The 21,571-nt window shown below is 45.2% G+C and overlaps 1 protein-coding gene across 3 annotated transcripts; it reads left to right on the plus strand.

The window, feature by feature from the left end:
• The first annotated feature begins 3,183 nt into the window (after window positions 1-3,183).
• LOC140723311 (uncharacterized) lies at window positions 3,184-20,109 on the plus strand. Of its 3 annotated transcripts, none has more exons than XM_073037917.1 (3): window positions 3,184-3,298; window positions 8,713-8,889; window positions 17,426-20,109. In XM_073037917.1, exon 3 carries the CDS (start codon window positions 17,826-17,828, stop codon window positions 19,182-19,184), a length of 1,359 nt encoding a protein of 452 aa, XP_072894018.1. In that variant the 5' UTR covers window positions 3,184-3,298; window positions 8,713-8,889; window positions 17,426-17,825; the 3' UTR covers window positions 19,185-20,109. The 3 variants fall into 3 exon arrangements, with proteins under 3 accessions (XP_072894018.1, XP_072894019.1, XP_072894020.1); XM_073037918.1 differs by having other exon boundaries at window positions 3,233-3,298; window positions 8,717-8,889; XM_073037919.1 differs by lacking the exons at window positions 3,184-3,298; window positions 8,713-8,889 and adding an exon at window positions 16,935-17,044.
• Window positions 20,110-21,571: the final 1,462 nt, after the last annotated feature.

A 21,571-nucleotide genomic window follows, 5' to 3' on the forward strand; every position in this document is an offset into this window, starting at 1 on the left:
TATGGCCGGCCAAAGGCCTGTTTCCGTGCTGTGTGATCCACCACTCCGGACATGATAAATTAACGATGGTGGCACCGCAAGGCATTGATTTCAAAACTCCACACCCCTCTCCAACCTGAAATAAACCAGACTGAACCCCTTTGTCATCACTGTGAGTATCAGGTTCTGTCAAGGTAGCATAGAGATTGGTCACTTCTGCTAAACAACTGGCAATTGATGAAGTTTCTGTGTCTTCTTCCATTAATGTTGCTGCCTTACAGCAAAACTAACCCTCCCACTGTATCAGATTCAGTGATTAAATCCGGCACCAAACACCGTGTTTTCATCCCTGCACATTGTAACTTGAACCATCTCACTGAGGGTCTGTAGACACAACCCCTGCCCTCTGCACATGTGATCACATCTCCCCTGCTTCTGACATTTCAAATACCCTCAGAATGGTTTTCTGATTCAGTCTGAAGGTTATGGTACATTCAGCTCATCGTCAGACCTGACAAACCGTGTCCTCCCACAGCTGGTTCCACCTGTTGGTGTGTCCTCTTTCCTCCACCTCCAGGGAAGCTGCATCTCCACACAAACTCCTCACTTGAGACGACTGTCTGTACCCATGACACAGGAAATCACATCTCCGTCACTCTATTCCAGCTGCTACCATCTGGGAAGCGGTACCGCAGCATAAAAGCCAGGACCAACATTTTCTGGGACAGCTTCTGCCACCAGGCCATCAGACTGATGAACTGACGCTGACTTGAATGTACTCTATATTACATTGTCTGTTTTAATTATTATAAACTATTATAAATTACTATGATTGCACGTTGCACATTTAGTTGGAGACATGACGTAAAGATTTTTTACTCCTCATGAATGTATGAAATAAAGTCAATTCAATTCAATTCCTGATTCCGTGCCTGACCTGCTCGCCTCTGGGTATCCTCCGTTAACAAGCTCTTTCCTCAGTCTCCATCTGTGAGGTTACAAAAACAAAAAAAAATTCAGACGATCTACTAGACTGCTCCTGTGCTCCTGTACCCCTTTACCCCTGAACATGTTCTCCTGTTAAAACTCTCTCCTCAGCCCCTTCCCTATTCCCTTTCCCTTTCAGACTCCCGATATGCCAGCATATCCGAATTCACTGTAAGGACATTTATACCTCACAGGAGGATGTGGAAACCCGTGTACTCTGATGCACTGGTCACTGACACACCCTCCCCCTTCCCAATTTGCACTCGCAGCCCATGACGGTGACAGCTGTCCTAGACTCTGGGACTCTGTAACACACAATCTTGTAAATCATAATCTTGTGAACAGCAATCTTAGACAGTCATTAATATGAAGAGAGAATTGTTGTTTCCTGAAAGGACACGCGAGCTAAGCTGTCTGATCCAGTTCACCAGATCGTCCCTTGTTTACAAGTTAATTTGTTTCGGGACCATCCTCCCCGTATCACGGAATGTCCAATCATCCCACTTTCTCCCAACAGAACCCATCCCGCCTACAACCCCACACCTGCACTCCACTCATAACCTCTACCCACACACACAGACAGAGCCCATTCTCCCCAAACCCCTTGGAAAACCACAAGGAATTGATCCCACAGCCCTGGCTCGGTGGCAAAGTTAAAACCGGGGCTGAGGAGAGCCTGGAGCCCACAGCCACCCGGCAAAGCTCGGGCCAGGCCCTTTCTCACTGCTACCGGCCGCCGATTTACACAAACCCGACATCAGCCCCTGCGCACCGCCGCTCGGACTGTCCCAGTGTTGCGACGCATAGTGTCGGCAGCGCGCCTGCGCATCTCCCTATGGTCCAGACACTGCTCGGCCGTTCGGCTCTTTCACTGGGACACGCTGAACTCCCCAACAACTCCATCTAGCTGGAATGTAATGACCAACAAATATAATTCCTGTCAGCGATTAGCTGTCTGAGTGATTCGATGACTTTTAGAGGAAGGGGTATCTATGGTCCACATTGTCAGGGTGTTAGTTTACCAGGAGACAAAGGCGCTGCCTGAGGATCTCAGTGGAGATCTGTGGAGATGCTGTGGAATGCAGCATCTGTGGAGGGAAATGGACGGTTAACATTTCGGGCCGAGACCCTCCCTCTGGACTGAGAGTGGACGGGAAATAGTCAGAGAAAAGAGGTGAGGGGTGGGGATGGGGCAAGAGCTGGAGAGTGAGAGGTGGATCCAGGTGAGGGGGGAGGTGGGAAGGTGGAAATAGTGACAAGGGTGGGGGTTGAGTAGTTGGAGCAACAAGCGGCTACAGAAAATGGAAATTAATTCCATAGAGGATGAACAAAGAGGTTAGAGAGTATTTGTTATAAAGCGTGCAATGAAGATTCAGCAGACTGATCCCTGGAGTGGTGGGGTCATCATATGAAGAAAGATCAAATGTGATAACCCTTTCATTTAGAGAATCGAGGACAGAGAGGTGATCACATTGAAATGCACAACATCATTACCGGTTGAACCAGGGATCCCAGTCTCTGAAACAGGGGGTGGACTGTCTAGGACTGAGATGAAGAGAAATGTCTCCACCCAGAGGGTGGTGAATGTCTGTAAATCCCCCACAGAGAGCGGTGAATACACAGTGATCGTCCTCACATAAAACAGAGAACAGCAGATGTGTGGAGACCGAGGGGATTCGAGGAAATGAGGATCGGCAGAAGTATGTGGCTGAGAAGGGAGAACAGCCGCCATCTTGTTGATGGTTAGAAGGGCTGATTGGCCTCCTGCTGCTGTTTCTCACCGGAGGAATGTGAATAGAAAATAATGTTTACTGACATAGACTGATTTAAATGAAACCTGCACATTTCCTGTGTGGGACTGAATTGTGTGTCGGGATGGGGTGGGAATCGAAACTCTAACTCTGAGAGCTCTGTGACCTGGGGCTGGAGGGAACGGGACCGGGGAAGATATGGTTGGATAAACTAAATACGCATCTAGTTTAAATTTGGAAATAATAAAATAATTTGGGAAATGCGGCGGTGGGCAGGGCAGTGTGTGAAGGGCGAGGAACAGTCACCGGGTAACGTGGGAGACCCTCACTCGTCACGTGATCCCGTTTTACCGCAGATCGGAAACATCTATGGGTTTGTTTCCGAGGCCCCGCCCACCGCCTGATGACGCAATTAGCACATTGCGCATGCTCACATTCCCGGGCTAGGTAGTGCTGTTTTTTCGTTCTTTGTGAAAGCGGGTCGGCGGTGAGATCGGGATGGGGAGGGGGATCCCGCCCCCTTGGACGGGGAGCCGGAGACGGATTATTCTCTGCGGGGCAACACCAACAATTTTCCTTCGGTGAGTATTGAAGCCGGTACCGATCGGGGAGTTCTGACGTTGGGTAGTGAGTTAACTTTCCCGAACTCAAACAAGAAAAATTCTGCAGTTGCTGGAAATGCGAGCAACGCGCACAAAATGCTGGAGGAACTCAGCAGGCCGGGCAGCATCTAGGAAAAGAGTACAGTCGACATTAGCGGCCGAAACCCTTCGGCAGCACTGGAGAATAAAAGGTGGGGGTGGGGAGGGAGAGAGAAACACAAGGTGATCGGGGAAACCTGAAGGGGGAGGGGATGAACTTTCCCGAACTGGCGGCCTCGCCTCGCTTCCTTCACAGAATCTGCCGGGGTCGGTCCGGGTTGTGAGACCTTCACACCGAGCCGTCTGAGATGAGCCGCCGCTCAGCCCCTGTTGTTCTGGTCCTATTAGCAAGATGAAGTAAAACATATTTCCATATTGTTACTGACAGAGAATTGTACAATTTGTGTTCCGTGTGTTATCTGAATGTACTTGCCTGTGATGCTGCCACAAGTCAGTGTTTCTCTGTCCCTGTACCTTCCCGTACTTGCACACTTGGCAATAAATTCAACAGGACCTGAGAAATCTCAGTGAGATTTGATTAGTGATGATCACCTTGGCAGCTCGGTAGGTCGAATGTATGAGACAGTACACTGTTAAATGCAAAACCCTGAAGAGTGTTGATGATCAGAGGGATCTTGGAGTCCGAGATCATCGCTCCCTGAAAGAGTCCGCACAGATTGATCGGGTGGTTAAGAAGGCAAATAGTGTGGTTGTCTTTATCATTGAGTTCAAAAGTCGGGAAGTTGTGTTGCAGCTTTATAAGATTAATTAGGCCACATCTGGAGTGTTTCTTACAGTTCTGGTCGCTCCCATTCTCGGAAGGATGTCGGGACTTTGGAGAGGGCGCAGAAGAGGTTTACCAGGATATTGCCTGGATTAGAGGGCCTGAGCTTTAACGGGAGGTTGGACAATCTTATGTTGTTTTCTCCGGAGCCGTGCCGGCTGGGGTGAGACTGAATAGACGTTTATAAGATTACCAAAGGATTAGAAGCAGTGTCTCAGAAAGGCAGCGTCCATTATTAAGGAACTCCAGCACCCAGGGCATGACCTTTTCTCAATGGTACCATCAGAGAGGAAGGTATAGAAGCCTGAAGTCACACACTCAGTGATACAGGAACAGTTTCTTCCCCTCTGCCATCTGATAGCCAAGTGGACATTAAACCCTTGAACACGACCTCACTTTTAAAACATATAGTATTTCTGCTTTTTGCACAATTTGTAATTTATTCATAGAATAATAGAAAACCTACAGCACAGTACAGGCCCTTTGGCCCACAAAGTCGTGCTGACATGTCCCTACCTTAGGAATTACTATGGTTACCCATAGCCCTCTATTTTTCTAAGTTAGTTTTTCTCCAGTGCCGCCAAGTACCTACACAAAAATCTCAGAAAAGACCCTATCATGCCCACCTCCATAAACATTGCTGGCAGCCCATTACACCACTCTCCACCACTCTCTGACTAAAAAAACTCACCCCTGATATCTCCTCTGTACGTACTCCCCAGCACCTTAAATCTGTGCCCTCTTGTGGTAACCAATTCAGCCCTGGGAAAAAGCCTCTGACTATCCACATGATCAATGCCTCTCATAAACTTATATACCTCTATCAGGTCACCTCTCATCGTCAATCCAAGGAGAAAAGGCCGAGTTCACTCAACCTATTCTCATAATGTATGCTCCCCAATCCAGGCAACATCCTTTTAACTCTCCTCTGCACCCTTTCTAAGGTTTCCACATTCTTCCTGTAGTGAGGTGACCAGAATTGAGCACAGTGGAGTGTGACCAGGGTCCTATATAGCTGCAACAAAACCTCTCGGCTCCTAAACTCAATCCCACGATTAATAAAGGTCAATGCACCGTATGTCTTCTTAACCACGATGTCAACCTGCATAGCAGATTTGAGTATCCTATGGACTCAGAACCCAAGATCCTTCTGATCCTCCACACTATGAAGGGTCTTCCCATTAATGCTATATTCTGCCATCATGTTTGACCTAATAAATTGAACAACTTCAAACTTAACCGGGTTGAACTCCATTTGTGACTTCTCAGCCCAGTTTTGCATCCTTTCGGTGTCCCGCTGTAACCTCTGACAGCCCTCCACACTATCCACAACACCTCCAACCTTTGTGTCATCAGCAAACTTACTAACACATCCCTTCACTTCCTCATCCAAGTCATTTATAACAATCACTATGAGCAATGGTCCCAGATATACATACACTGTAATTTTTTAAATTTTATTTTGTTTTGTTTTCTTCTATATTATGTATTGCATTGAAATGCTGCTGCAAAGTTAACAAAGTTTACACCACACGCTGGTGATAATAAACCTGATTATGAATCTGTGTGGACAGACAATGTATTTTTCCTGGGGGTTGAAATGTCTAATACATTTAAGGTGAGACGAGATGTAAGCGGCAAGTTTGTCTCTTTCCACAGAGTGGTTGGTAGCTGGACTCTCTGCCTGGGGTGGGAGACCCCACCAGTCACGTGATCCTGTTTGCCCCTCTCATTTATCCACAGATGTAACAATCTCTTCGCGCATGCTCACTGTCTCCGGTTGGGTGGTGTTTTCCTTTCTGCTCAGTACTGAAGCGGATCGTCTGCGGGATTGGGAAATGGTCCTCCCCTCCTGGGTCAGGAAGCCAGGGGTCAGATCACTGTCTGTGGGCCGAAGATATCGTTTTCCCATCAGTGAGTATTGAGACCGATCCCGAGTAGGGAGATCCAATGTTAGCTGTGAGTGCTGAACTGAGGGCCAATTACTCATTTATTTTCCAATTATCTGGGCTCTTCAAAAAAATGTGGATTTCACTTAATCTGCATTGAACGATCCAAACCAGGAGCCCAGGCTGTTTATTTCCACAGAGTTGAAATGGGAGACCCACCAACAGGTCACGTGATGCTGTTTACTGCAGATCTACCCCGCCTTCTGGTTAGTGACTCAAGATCATGTGGTGTGTGGTCAGAGTCCCCGGATGTGAGGTGATGCTTCCTCCATGTTGTCTTGGGGAGTCTGATGTTGGCCACTGAGTCCCTTTAACTTCCCTCAACTGTCTCACTTCCTGAGCCTCCTCACATTTGTCCTTGAGTTTTATGGCTGTTGTCTTCTCCTGGATTGGGGTGGATGAGCAAGAACGACCCAGGTTGTGGGAGTCTTTGATTTCACTACCTGCTTTCCTGAGGGACTGGGAAGTCTAGGGGGAGAATGGTTTCTGTGATCTGCTGATCTGGATCCAAAGGTCTCTGCCATTCCTTGCAGTCATGGGCGAAGCAGTTACCATGCAAAGCGTGAAGTGTCCGAATGGGAAACTTTCTATGGTGTGTTGATAAAAAATTTGGTGACGGTCAAAGTTTAAATGCCAATGTTTTTGTTGTTTGTTCTAACTTTGTCATTTTAAGATCCTCTATGCAGTAGTGTGTACTATTAATTCAGTATCTGTGTATTGCTGGAGAACCATAATTGATCGTCCTTGCTTTCTGCTCCACCTGGTTCCATCTGCTCATTCCCTGCCCATCTTGTTCAACCTCTGTCCAGTCTCTCTCCCACCAACTTCAGTGACATGCATCAACTATCTGGGTCAACCTTGGTCCACCCTGTATCATACCTCTGCAATGATATATATTGGCAATCTTTCTTGTCTTCATTGTGAAGTATTCTTTCACACTTTCATCCTCACTGAGTTATCTCCTGAATCAGTTTTTGTCAGCTGGAAAGTTAGAGGGTCATCAGGTACCAGTTCTGTTGTGGATTGGTGTGGGAGTACTAGTTTTTGAACTGTGACTGGCTGACACACTGCATCATATTACAATCAGCAAAGAGTACTGGGAGAGTTGCTGCTTGGACTCTAGTCCTGTGTTGGCTTTGACTTTGGTTAGTGCTTCTACAGATGGGGCTGAATGGTCATCCTTCTGCAATGAAGCAGAAATTTTGAGCAGCTGGACATTGGTTGTGGGGAAATCCCCGATTGCACTACCCAGTGTGAGATGGGAGGACAATGTGTGAGACTCTCAGGGTCGGTGAGTGGCAGATTAAGCTGTGTGACTCTGTGAGGTTGGGTCCTGGGATATCATAGTTTTTGATCCAGGTAAAATGGACGCGAGGATCGAGCTGCTTGTGCTTATGAGGTGTTGAGCAAGTATTTCTGGTCTGGGAGCAGATATTTGTTTTTGGAGTTCCTTTGGAAGCAATGACTGCCAGTCTGAGGAGAGGATGAGTTCCCATTCCATCCTCACAGGGACAGGTTATGAGTAAATGGGCAGTTCCATTTTTACAACAGTAGAAATAGACAGTTTGGTGTTCAAACTGTGTTTGGAAATCTCCCCTCACTGTCACCTGTCTGTCAGTTGGTGCAAATCAGGCAGAATCTCAAGTTGCAGGAGATCTGCAATAAAAACTGAAAATGTTGGAAGTCATTCTGACGAAACATTATTAACCTGAATTGTAAAGTTTGTTCCTCTCCCAAAGCTGTTCCTTACCTGCTGAGCATTTCTGATAACTCTAGTTTCTTTTTATTACATTTACCTTGGAATGGTTTATATTTCCAAAAATTAACCTGGAAATGGAAATGGCTCATTCTGTGCTAGTAGAACAGTACAGAAACCACAGCTGACACTGTATATTATCCTGGTACCAATTTATCTCTTATTCCTGGAAATGTTTTCAGTACAATTGTTGCTAACATGGTTTACTAGAATAATCTCAGGAATAATCAATGTTATGTATGAGGAGCATTTGATTGTTTTGGACCTGTGCTCAATGGAGTTCAGAGGGACGGTGTGGGTGGTGGAGGGATGTATGGTTAAGTAAACCTACCGAATGCTGAAAAGCCTGGATACAGTGGACATGGAGAGGATGTTTCCATTAGAAGTAGAGTCTGTGATCTGACAGCACAGTCTCAGAATAAAGATGCTTCCCTTTAAAACTGAGATGAGAAGAATTTTTTGGCTAAAAGATGTCTGATCTGTGGAATTTGTTGCCGCAGAGGTTGGTTGAGGCTGCCATTGGGTATATTTATGACAGAGATTAATATATTCATGATTGGTGAGTAGCTCAGGATTACAGGAGGAAGGCAGGAATATGGTGTTGGAATAAAAATCAGCCATGGTTAAATGGTGGGGCAGACTAGATGGATCGAATCACCTCATTCTGTTCCTGACTGAATGATGGCTCCTCCTTATCCCATATCATTTTGTGATGTGTGAGGGACAATAAAAGATTATTCACTGAGATCATTATATCTGCCTTCAATGTTTAAATTTCAGTGAGTTTTATTCTTAGTAACATTAAGCAGAAATGTTTGGTTCTCCTTTTTAATGTTAACGTGCTTCATTATCTCTCTGGTTAAAGTTAGACCTGCGGTGAGAGGTTTATTGGAAGTAATACCCCAACTGGAAGCAAACCACTGCTGAAGACGAGGGAACAACAACAAGTGAACTGGCCTGAGGACTGAGAACAGCAACTGGAGAGAACAGCTCTGCATCAAGAGACTCAGAGTTCCCAGTGATTCAGTCATAAGAAAGTTTAGTGAGTCTCATTTACTCAAACACAGGTCCTTTGGACATTATATACCTGTAAAATATAAGGTTGGAAATAGTTAGAGGGAGACTGAATGTGCCCAGAATAACCAGTTATGCTTCTGTCAGACACAGTTGCAATCAGTCCAGGTCTGGTAATGTGCTTCCAGCAGCCCAGCCCTTTAAGACCACTCCCATTCTGTCGAAGTCGAATCCGGATTAAGTCACTCAGAGAGCGTATAGTACAAACTCTTTATTCCAAGCACCCAGGGCTCACTCAGTTAGTCACTCAGACAGGAACAGACTGTGACTGTTCCCACCCAATCCACGAATTCCCCTCACACCACAGATATATCTGTCCAGATACTCCCTACACAGGACAGGCTGGAGCCAAAAGTTATTTACTATGACAGCCCCTAAAGACAAGTTACAAAATAGTCATAATGGCTTGCACACACAGAACAGACTGAAGCTGTCTTAACTCTGCACATGAGTGCACAAGGAGATAAGCATCCTGAAACCCTAGCTAGCTACCCTCAAGAAGAAATATGGCTCAGCATGGCTTAGTACATCTGTTGATCATCAGCAGTTTCTTTCAGAAAAACAGGCTGCAATTGTTTAACGAAGTGTTAACACTTTTACATACTTTATCATTCCCTCCTTTAGATCATTACATGATCAACAACGCAGTAACGTTTTACAGAGAAAGCAACCAAGTAGAGCTTTGACTTCTCAGTGGGTAAAAACGGCATACATCAGTAGTTAGAACAATGATATGTACAACTTTTAGGACATAATGCAATATCATGCCCCACATATTACCGAACAGGCCTTCGAAGAGCACCATTTCGACCCTTCGGTGAACCCGTGTAAATCCTGCCCTATTCCCTTGATGCTGTCAATCTCCTTGGCAGTGTGCTCGGAGAGGGATGTAACGTTAGTAGACTCATCAGGGATATAGGCGCAGCATTCTGTGTCAATAATAGCACAGGTTCCCCCTTTCTCAGCTGGGATACAATCTAAAGCCGTACGATTCTGTACGACTGTTTGCCGGATTGCAATCATTTCAGTGGATATTTCTGTTACTTGGGCCTGTGTTCTGTCAGGGCCCCTACAGTATTGTGGCCAGCTCCTCAAGTGCTGTATCCAAATTGATTATCTCTCGTGAATTCCTGGCTACACCATAGGAGAGAAAAGCGATCATCCAAAATCGCTCAGTCTCAGTTATTCCTCTCCGCTGCAGGGCTCCTGCAGGTATGGCCAGGATGAATGTTTCCCAGTGTCGTAAGTTCCGTTTGGTGGGGGCCTGAGATGCCATCCCTCAAAACATTGACAGCCACAGTCATCACAGACTGGACCACAGTTCCTCACTCTCTTCCCCAGGTGTTATTTGAAAAAGCCCAGGCTGAGAGTTCCTCACTGTAGCTGAGCGGGATTACTGACATTTGAATCATACTTTTCCCATACTGAGGAATTTCGGCACAAACCCAGCAGGCCCCTGGTTCTACCTGCTTGGCCCAGTTGTGACAGAGAGACAGAAAGGTGTTAACATAGGGGCCCCTGTGTGCTGGGGTAAGCCCTCTTAAAGACATAGATACAAACACCACTGTTAAGGTTTAATTGAACCAGCAGCTATAGTCCACACCTGGACTCTGGTTTTGATGTTAAAACCACTGTCTTTATTCGTATCTACTTATAATATAACAAATTAAGCAAAATAATCAAAAGTTTAAAAGTGTTATGAGTACACATATGTGTAAGTATAACTCCCAAACCACTCAGCTCAGGGAATACCAAGGTTAAAGTCTTGAGATGGTAAAGTATTAAAGTTCAGTTCATCCACGGAATCAATGACGAGAGAGAGATATTTGTAATCCAAGGTGAATGTCAGGAGAAGGCAATTACGTTGAATTCCACAAATTCCACAGTGGTAAAACAAGATAACAGTCGCTGCAGGTCTTATCCGTTGTTGTTCTAAATCCTCATACGAATTATCACCAGAAGCAGCTTATCACAGGAGTACTGTCTTCAGAAGGAACTACCACCCAGGCAAGGGTTAACACACAGGTAGCTTCCGCAAGGTACTCCCAATCCAGATCCAACCACAAAGTATTACCGACAGTGATTTCCACAGAATATCCCTTCTCACAAGTGGTTACCACATAACACACCCGAATCCAGCTAAGGGTTAACAAAAGTGGTAGCCACGAGATACTCCAACAAAATCCCCATATGGATTATACGAATTATCACCAACAGTGATTGGTCCCAGGGCTACCTCTTCAAGTGAATTACCACCCCCAGGCAAGGGTTAGCACAAGTGGTCCTCACAGGATACTCCCAAACCAACAGATCCACTCCAATGGATCAAACAAAGCGACAATCACACATTCGGTATACACTGAATCAATAATCAACCCACCCTTGTGGGCATAGGAGAGCCCAAACAGTGACCTTTGGCCACTAGGTCGTTTGTTTCGAACCTTCCATCTTCTTTCTTTCTCTCTGGCTGACTGTGTTTGTGACTGTCCTTGCTTAAATAAAACAAACTGTGAGCTATTGTTACGTACCCCATAACTGGGTCAGTTACCAGCAAAGATAGAGAGGTCCGCTGAAGTCTGATGGTACTATTTTTAAACGTTTTTATTTATAAAGGGGCACAAAAGTAAGGTTAATACAAACATTCAGATAATATACGTCGTCACTACTCAATCTAAAGCGCGGGTATAGTAATAATCAACAATAAGAAGTAGCTCTATCGTTTGTCTAGAGGTAAAAATATTGTCCGATAGAAATATCAAAGTCTCTGGAGTTCATGCAGGCTTTTAGCCTTTTGGGGACCGCTGGATTTCACATGTTGGAGAGAGAGAGAATTTTTGGTGAGAAAATAAACTTGCCAGCCTTTTGGACTCAAATCGTTGAATCGGGAACGTGGGTTCCCCATTGTCAGTTCGAAGTCCTTTTCGGTGTTATCAGCCACTTGCTCCCCAGGCTAGGGGAAACGAACCACACGTGGCTTCCGAATAGCTTCCCGTCATCACGGGAGCGATAAGCGATGGTGTCTCCTTCTGGTGCATCGCTAGGGTACTGCCTCCTGCAGTCCCCTTTTTATCTTGACTTGCGGAGTTGTAGATGTCAGTCAAGGTGGGATGATACAATCCCCACCCCACATTGCCCGAGGGTGTCCATGTAGCCATGATAGCTGGCACGTAGCATAGAATCGCAATCCACAAAGGTGTCTCCAAGAAAGAATGGTCAAATCCGTTGCGTTGTCTCTCTTTCTTTTCCTGGGTCCAAGACCTGAATTAATAGCGATCTTGCGATTCTCAGGAAGGAGAGGGCTGGTATCATAACACTATATAAACACAAGCTGCGAGCAAGTGTAAACATGCTGCCTAGTCAAATAGTTCTGCCCCCTCTCTCTCTTAGTAAGAATCAAACAGGAGAATATTAGTTCTGGGGTTGATCAGGATTTAAAAGTCGGGTCCTAATAATATGTCAAAGCTCGTCACATTCGATTTTGGTCATTGTCAGGCCAATCCATATTATTTGTATTAATAATGTTGGCTAACTTTGTAAGCATTGGAGCAGTAAATCATTATTAATGGGTATTTGTCCCCCCAGTTTAAAGGCTTGGTCTCCTGTGAAAGTGCCATCCAGGGTCAATATGCCAGACATGGGTTCGGAATCCCATGTTTCCCTATCAGTTCAAACTTTAGACTGACGTTCCTACCCTTCCCTCCTATCTGGGCCGGCCTTGGTTTGCTTACGTTGTTTTTCCTGCTCTCGTTTTCGGCGCCCATCCACCCATTCACGCTCCGCTTTTAGCGTCTCCCAACCTTTGGCGTTCCTTCTGCAGTACATACCTCTATCCCTTTCTCACATGCGTTATTCCTCCAACTTGCTGATAATATACTGTTCCACTTTAAAGGTATGTCACATTCAGAATTTTTTCCAGTTAGCCGAGGATTTCCTTCCACGCTGCTGTGCGGTGTTGGGAAATCATGTACAAGGCAAGTTACAGCAGTAACTTCTGCTGGGTGAGTTATTTTGTTCACCAGCTCTAACCCAGCACAGATGAAAGTGTGCAAGGGAGTCGGCTGGATTCGAACTCGGGACCTCTCGCCTCGAAGTCCAACGCTGAAGCCACTAGGCCATCAGTGGCATAGCTGGCAAAGTTCCATTTTACATCTGCCTTTTCCTTCCATTCCCTTTTCAACAATTTCCACTTCTTTCCTCAGTTCTTTTTCCATATCAGATTTACTGCTTGTTCTCATGAGGTAATAATGCAGGCTCCCCCACCCCCCTCCGTCCGTGGCCACATTTTGAGTGCTGCACTCAACATTTGAAAATCTTTTTCCTTGTCTGGAAAACTCTCACATAAAATTGTGTAGGGCTGCTCCTGGCACACTCGTATCAATCGACTGCAATTAACCGATTATCTTTCATTAATTTATCGGGCACAAAGCCTCCTGCTCAATTAACAATCAGATAAATTTACCCGGCAGGCACTTCCTGCTCAATTGATGAATTTACCTGACTTGGCTGCTTCCTGCCCACTTAGTAAAGTTTACCCAGTACCGCCTCCTGGCCACTTAATAAATTTTATCCAATACTGCCTCCTGCCCACTTAGTAAAAATTTTGCCTACCTTATACGAGTCTCCAGACAGATTTTTTTCCCGATCCTGTTAAGGTATGTGATCAGCCTTGGGCGAGGCACCGTACGTCCAAAGGAACTGACGGTGAGTGACAAATGAAAATTACCTATTGGGTACCCGGTCAGCCTCCACGGTCCCCAGAGTGGTCCAGATGCTTACTCAGCCCATCTGCTCGGTGCTCTGCATATTGAGATCCTGTTCATGATGCCAAATGTTAAAGCTGAATCTGAATAAAACTTGAGAGAACAGCTTCTTATTGACACCACAGTTTATTGCACATTCTCCTGCAGGAGTTTGAGCTCCTGTTGTCAAAGGGAAGGCACGTAAGCACTGCCACCACCTGACAAGTTGACTGACTTGGGTTACAACCGTATATTTATTCATCGTACACCCCATGCATTACTATTGCAAGATGTTATTTGAATTGGTACACCCACCAAGTGTGTTGGTGCAAATCTTAATTACAAATCTTAATTGCAAATCTTAACAGAGTTTGCTATGAGAGAGTGCAGATGAACTTGATCGAACTCGGGAGATCAAAGTACTTATCAACAGTGATTTGCTGGCTGTGAAACTAATTACCTCTCTGTATAAAATTCACTATGCACATGTCACTGGGTAAAAAAAATGCACAGTACATGATTTATGTGCACACTGGTCATTACAAATTAGAGGGGACATTGGTGGGAAGGTGGGGAGACCTCCAGTGTCCCTGATACCCTCACCTACAAGATGTGCATCCAGCTGCAGCTTGTAACCCTGCACTTTAAGGAGTTGGAACTTGAAATGGATGAATTCCGGATCATCCAGGAGTTGGAGGGGGTGATAGATATGACATGAAGAGAGGTGAGTTACACACAAGGTGCAGGACACAGGCAACTGGGTGAGAATCAGGAAGGGGAATGAGGTTAAATAGCCATCGCCGAGTACTCTTGTTGCTATCCAACACAGCAACAGGTGGACCACTTTAGAAACTGTTGGGGTGGATTACCTGGCAGAGGAAAGTCAAAGGAGTGATAGGGGATTCATTAGTTAGGGGAACAGAACAGGAAGGGGACTAATAACCTAGTGGTAAGGCTGCGAGAGCAAGTGTGGTGGAGGGGGGTGCTGATGTGGTTAAAATGATTTGTAGGGGGAATGGGAGCCAGAATGACAGGACAGATAGTGGAGAGGGTGATTTGAATTGAATTGACTTTCTTACATACATATACATGAGGAGTAGAAGTCTTTACGTTACATCTCCATCTAAATGTGCAATGTGTAATTTATAGTAATTTATAATAAATAGTTTGTGCATAGAACAGTCAGTATAACATAGATATGCAATTGCATCAGCATGAATTAATCAGTCTGATGGGCTGGTAGAAGATGATGTCCCAGAGCCTGTTGGTCCTTTTGCTGTGGTACCGTTTCCTGAATGGTAGCAGCAGGAACAGTTTGTAGTTGTGTTGAATTTGGTACCCGATATCCTTTGGGCCTTTTGACACACTTGTCCCTGTAAGTGTCCTGAATAGTGGAAAGTTCACATCTACAGATGCGCTGGGCTGTCTGCACCACTCTCTGCCATTTCCTGCGATTAAGGGAAGCACAGTTCCCATACCAGGCAGTGATGCAGCCAGTCAGGATGCTCTCAATTGTGTCCCTGTAGAATGTCCTCAGGATTTTGGGTCCCCGTCCCCAACTTGTTCAACCATCTGAGGTGAAAGAGGGCCTGCTGTGCTCTTTTCACAACACAGCCGGTATGTACACACAATGTGAGATCCTTGGTGATGTTTATGCTGAGGAATTTAAAGCTGTTCACCTTCTTAAACCCAGATCCATTGATGTCAACAGGGGTTAGCCTGTCTCCATTCCTCCTGTAATCCACAATCAGCTTTGTTTTTGTGACAATGAGGGAGAGTTTGTTTTCTTGACACCAGTCAGATGTTGTTCAGACCTCAGATAGGGTCAGCAATCAAATGATTGAGCATAGTGTGATGAATGTGCTGAGCTGTGTATATCACAATGCAAGAAGCATCGTAGGAAAGCCCGATGAGCTCAGGACAGGGAATTATGATATTGTAGCTATTATTGGAATTTGGTTGCACCCAACAGTCTGAGGAATTTAGAGGAACATCTTTGTAGAGAGATTGCGGACCATGCCAATAAACAAAGGTTGATTCAGTAAGTGATTTTAACTTTCCATATATTGAATGGGACTCCCATACTGTAAAAGGACTAGATGGGGTAAAGTTTGTCAAATGTGCCCTTAATCAGTATGTAGAATCTCTGATATAGAAGTGAACAATAAGCTGTTAGGAAATGATCCAGGGCTGGTGACAGAATTTGTGATCATAATGCCATGAGATTCAAAGTAAAGATGGAAAAAGAGAGGTCTGGATCATGGGTTGAGATTCTAAATTGGAGAAAGGTCAATTTTGATGGTATCCGAAACATCTGACAAGTGTGGTTTGGAACAGGCTCATTCCTGGCAACAGAGTTCTTGTAAGTGGGAGGCCTTCAGAAGTGAAATTTTGAGGATGTGGAGATTGTATGTGCCTGTCAAAATAAAAGTTGAAAAGTTACAGGTGCAGGGAACCTTGCTTTTCAAGAGATATTGAGGCCCCGGATATTTTGTTCCTCCAAATGCCTCTGACTGTTGGGTGCTACCAAGATCCATTAATGACTACAATATCAGGATTCCACGCCCTGAGCTCATCTGGCTTTTTTTTTTAAGTTGTCTGCTGTTGGTTTCTAAAAGATTCCCAATAGTCTTTGCTCTTTTGTTTGCCCTCTCTTTGGCTTTTATGTTGGCTTTGGCTTCTCATTTCAGTCACGGATATGTCCTCCTGCCTTTCCAATGCTTCCACTTCTTTGGGATGTATCGATCACTCAGCTCCCGAGTAGCTCCCAGAAACTCCAGCCATTGCTGCTCCGTTGTCACTCCTACCTTTTCCCATCCAAACAAGTTTGGCCAGCTTCTTTGTCCCAGAAACATGGAGAAGTTCAGTCCAGAAACAGGATATTTGGCCCATCTAGTCAATGCCAAAAAACATTTAAGCTGTCTAATGCAAATACCTGCACCAGGACCATCACCCTCCATATCCCTACCATCCAGGCTCCCATCCAAACTTCCTTTAAATGGTGAAACTGAGCTCATTTTCACTACTTATATTCATCTCATTCTACACTGTCACGACCGGTGAAGAGCTTTTCCACATGTTCCCATTAAATTTTCACCTTCCCCACTTACCTATGACCTCTGTTTGTCATCCCACACAACTTCAGTGGAAAAAGCTGCTTGAATATATCCTATCTATACCCTCATAATGTTGTATACTTCTAAGAAATCGTCAAAGCAGTGTACATTTTCCTTGTTTATGTTTTGAGCCGTTTTTAGGTGTATAAGATGATGAGGGGCATTGATCGTGTGGATAGCCAGTTTTTTTTCCCCAGGTCTGAAATGGCTAACACGAGAGGACATAGTTTTAAGGTGCTTGGAAGTAGATACCGAGGGGATGTCAGGGGTAAGTATTTTACACAGAGTGTGGTGGGTGCGTGGAATACACTGCCGGCTATTTGTGTGAGAGTGTTTCAGTTACTGTGGGGCCAGGCACCCATGCAGCTCAGTGGGAACAGGGAATTATACCAATGGAGAGAGTCAAACTGAGCCAAGTCACAGATTGGAGATGGCAGAAATGCCCCATTCTTAGAGAGACAGGAAGAGCATCAGAGCGTTCAATGCTCATTCCAGATACCAGCACTGTGCCCAGTTAGAAGATGATTTCTCCATCCAAATTGTGTTGAACTTCACTGTAACAGTGTGATGTCAGTTCACACCTTGACAACTCACGTGATCTGAAATGTTGTCCTGCACCCATTGATGGATTCTTAAAATCTTTTTACAGGTTACAAATGACAAGAAATTTGTCTACGGAAATCTCGAATATAGTTTTGCTGTCTCTGTCCAGATATTTAAGAAATGGAGCAAGGGATTCACTCGATCATCCTTCCTGCTCAGACTGTGGGGAGGGATTCACTCGGTCATCTGACTTACTGGCATGTCCATCATTTTAATCAGGGGGGAAACCATTCATCTGCTCAGACAGTGGGAATGGATTCAGTCGGTCATTTCAACTGAATGTATATCAGCAAGTTTACACTGGGCAAGGCCATTCACCTGTGCTGTGTGTGAGAAGGGATGCAGTCAGTCTTCCCACCTGTGGACACACCAGTCAGTTCACACTGGGCAGAGGCTGGTCATCTGCTGAATTTATGGGGTAAGGATTCACTCGGTCATCTGTCCTAATGGCTCACAAGCGAGTTCTCACCGGGGAGTGGCCGTTTACCTGTTCAGACTGTGGGAAGGGATTCACTTGCTCATCTAAACTGAAGATCCATCAAAGAATTCACACTGGGGAGAAACTGTTTACCTGCTCAGACTGTGGGAAGGGATTCATTCAGTCATCTGAACTGAAGGTACATCAGAGAGTTCACACTGGGGAGAGGCCATTCACCTGCTCAGTCTGTGAGAAGGGATTCACCACATCATCTCACCTACTGATTCACCTGTCAGTTCACACTGCAGTGAGAGATTTCACCTGCTCAGTCTGTGGGAAGACATTCACTCAGTCATCTAACCTACAGAGACACCAGCAAGTTCACACTGGGGAGAAGCTGTTCACCTGCTCAGTCTGTGGGAAAGGATTCACTCGATCATTCAACCTACAGAGTCACCAGCGAGTTCACACTGGGGAGTGGCTGTTCACTTGCTCAGACTGTGGGAAGGGATTCACTCAGGCATCTCACCTACGGAGACACCAGTCAGTTCACACTGGGGAGAAGCCATTCACCTGCTCAGTCTGTGGGAAGACATTCACTCAGTCATCCAACCTACAGACACACCAGCGAGTTCACACTGGGGAGAAGCCGTTCACTTGCTCAGACTGTGGAAAGGGATTCACACAGTTAGGTAGCCTACAAACACACCAGTTAGTTCACACTGGGGAGCGGCCGTTCACCTGCTCAGACTGTGGGAAGAGATTCACCACATCATCTCACCTAGTGACTCACCAGTCAGTTCACACTGCAGTGAGGGATTTCATCTGTTCAGTCTGTGGGAAGAGATTCACTCAGTCATCTAACCTACAGAGACACCAGCAAGTTCACACTGGGGAGAAGCTGTTCACCTGCTCAGACTGTGGGAAAGGATTCACTCGATTATTCAACCTACAGAGTCACCAGCGAGTTCACACTGGGGAGAGGCTGTTCACCTGCTCAGACTGTGGGAAGGGATTCATTCAGGCATCTCACCTACGGAGACACCAGTCAGTTCACACTGGGGAGAAGCCATTCACCTGCTCAGTCTGTGGAAAGACATTCACTCAGTCATCCAACCTACAGACACACCAGCGAGTTCACACTGGGGAGAGGCCGTTCACCTGCTCAGACTGTGGAAAGGGATTCACACAGTTAGGTAGCCTACAAGCACACCAGTTAGTTCACACTGGGGAGCGGCCGTTCACCTGCTCAGACTGTGGGAAAGGATTCACCACATCATCTCACCTAGTGACTCACCAGTCAGTTCACACTGCAGAGAGGGATTTCACCCGCTCAGATTGTTTGAAGGGATTCACTCAGTCATCTGATCTGCTGGCACACCAGTGAGTTCCACTGGGGAGAGGCCGTCGACCTGCGAATGTGGGAAGGCATTCACACGATCATCTCATCTATTAAATCACCAGCGAGTTCACACCACAGATCGTCTGCTCAGGCTTTGGGAAGAGATTCTGTCAACCGTCTCCACCAAGGCTGCAACATTGTGTTCCACTGGGGAGAGGCCGTTCACCTGCTGTGAATATGGGAAGGGATTCACTCAGTAATCTAACCTTGTAACACACGACCGGGTTCACATTGGGGAGAAAGTTTCAATAAGCTGTAGGCTGGATATTTGTCCACCCCCGTTGCTGAATGCAATCGCGAGAGTGACCGGGGGAGTCTAGTACAAGAGGGCATGACGTCAGGTTTGCAGGGCGCCCATTCAGAACAGAGATGCGGAGAATTTTTTTTTTGTCAGAGGGTGGTGAATCTGTGGAATTTGTTGCCACGTGCAGCAGTGGAGGCCAAGTCATTGGGTGTGTTTAAGGCAGAGATTGATAGGTATCTGAGTAGTCAGGGCATCAAAGGTTACAGTGAGAAGGTGGGGGAATGGGACTAAAGGGCAGATTGGATCAGCTCATGATGAAATGGTGGAGCAGACTCGATGGGCCAAATGGCCTATTCTGCTCCTTTGTGTTGTGGTCTTATGTGATTTTTTTTCTCATGTCTGTTATTCCTCTTCCTCCTTCTGTCCAAGGTAGTGTTAATCTCAGTGGGTTTGAGTGTAAATAGTCTTTTCTAAACTTGTCATTTCAGTTCTTACTTATCTTTGTAAATTTTACTGATTGAAATGGGACTAAGATATTTTCATTAAAAAAAGTCAATGTCGGTATTGATGGAAGTGTTTATTGCCTTTGTTGTATTTGATGACTATTGAGCTCTGTTCCACAGTTTTTTAAAGCCTTGAAATAAATGTTGTCAATGGTTTTCCCAATATTGCACTACTTTCTGTTGTTTTTGCTTGTTGATTTTTCAGATACGTGGTTATCAACAGGCCCAAAGAAGGGTCATGGCCGGAAATGTTGATTCCCATCCATAGATGCTGCCTGACCTGCTGAGATTCTCCAGCACGTTCTGTGAATTTCTCTCGATTTCTTGCATCTGCAGGTCCCCTTGTTTCCCAGATATTTATATGTTTAGTTTAATAACAAGCCGGCTGTGGGGTTGTGTGGCTCTGTTGGTGAAATATTAAATAATATCATTAGATAACAGGTGGCATAGGGTTGGGCGGTGTAGAATCTGTGGGTAGTATTAAGGAACAGCATATGTGCAAAAAAATCCCTGATGGGAATTGTATAGTGACCCCAAAACAGTAGTAAGTATGTGGTCCACAAATTACAATGGGAGATAGAAAATGCCTGCCAAAAGGGCAATGTTACAAAAGTCATGAGGGATTGCCATGCAGGTGATTAGGAAAATTAGGATGGTGTTGGTCTGAAGAGGAGGAATTCCTAGAATGCCTACAAGATGCTTTTTTTTAAGAGCAGCTCGTGGTTGAGCCCACTTGGGGATCAGCTATTCTGGATTGGGTGTAGTAATGAACTGGAATTAATTAGGTCACTTGAGTCCAAAGAACCCTTAGGGGCAAGTGTTCTTAATGTGATCAAATTCACCCCGACATTAGAGAAGGAGAAACTAAAGACAGATGTGGAATAAAGAGAATTTGAGAGGCATGAGAGAAAAAATTCTCACAATTGATTTGAAAAGAACACGGGCAGGGTTGAAAACAGAGCAGCAATGGCTGGAATTTCTAGAAGCAATTCAGAAGTCACAGAGAGGAAGTGGTATTCTAAAGGTAAGGTGACAAAACCGTGGCTGATAAGAGAAACCAAAGACAACATATAAAACAAAGAGAGGGCACAGCACAAAAATTACTGGAAGTTGGAGGATTGGGAAGCTTTTAAAAGCAAACAGAATGCAACTAAAATCATTAAGAAGGAAAAGATGGAATACTTAGGTGAGCTAGCCAGCAATATTAAAGAGGGTACTATTTTTTCTTCAGGTACATATAGTGTAAAAGAGAGACAGAAGCGAATATCAAACCAATGGAAAATGATGCTGTAGAGGTATTAATGGGGTGAGGGTGAAAGATGATGGCTGATGAACTGAATAAGCATCGTACATCACTCTTATCTGTAGAAGACACTGGCAGGAATATGGAAGTCCCAGATGTCAGTGGTCAGAATGTGTAAAGTTATGTTACACGGGAGAAAGTAGAAGGAAAGGTGGGCAGTAATTTTTTTACTGGAAGGAGAAATCGATATTCATGCCTTCAGGTTGGAGCTGTGCAGTTGGAATATGATGTGTTTCTCTTCAACCCTGAGTGTGTCAAGTGGAGCAACTCCAGCCATTGCTATTCTGCCATCATCCCTGCTAGTGTCCCCTTCAATCAACTT

Source organism: Hemitrygon akajei, unplaced genomic scaffold (genome assembly GCF_048418815.1).
Source record: "Hemitrygon akajei unplaced genomic scaffold, sHemAka1.3 Scf000108, whole genome shotgun sequence".
NCBI lineage: Eukaryota > Metazoa > Chordata > Chondrichthyes > Myliobatiformes > Dasyatidae > Hemitrygon > Hemitrygon akajei.

Excerpts from the sequence above, each read along its gene's own strand:
- LOC140723311 (XM_073037917.1), top strand. The coding sequence starts at position 17,826 with ATGGCTCACAAGCGAGTTCTCACCGGGGAGTGGCCGTTTACCTGTTCA.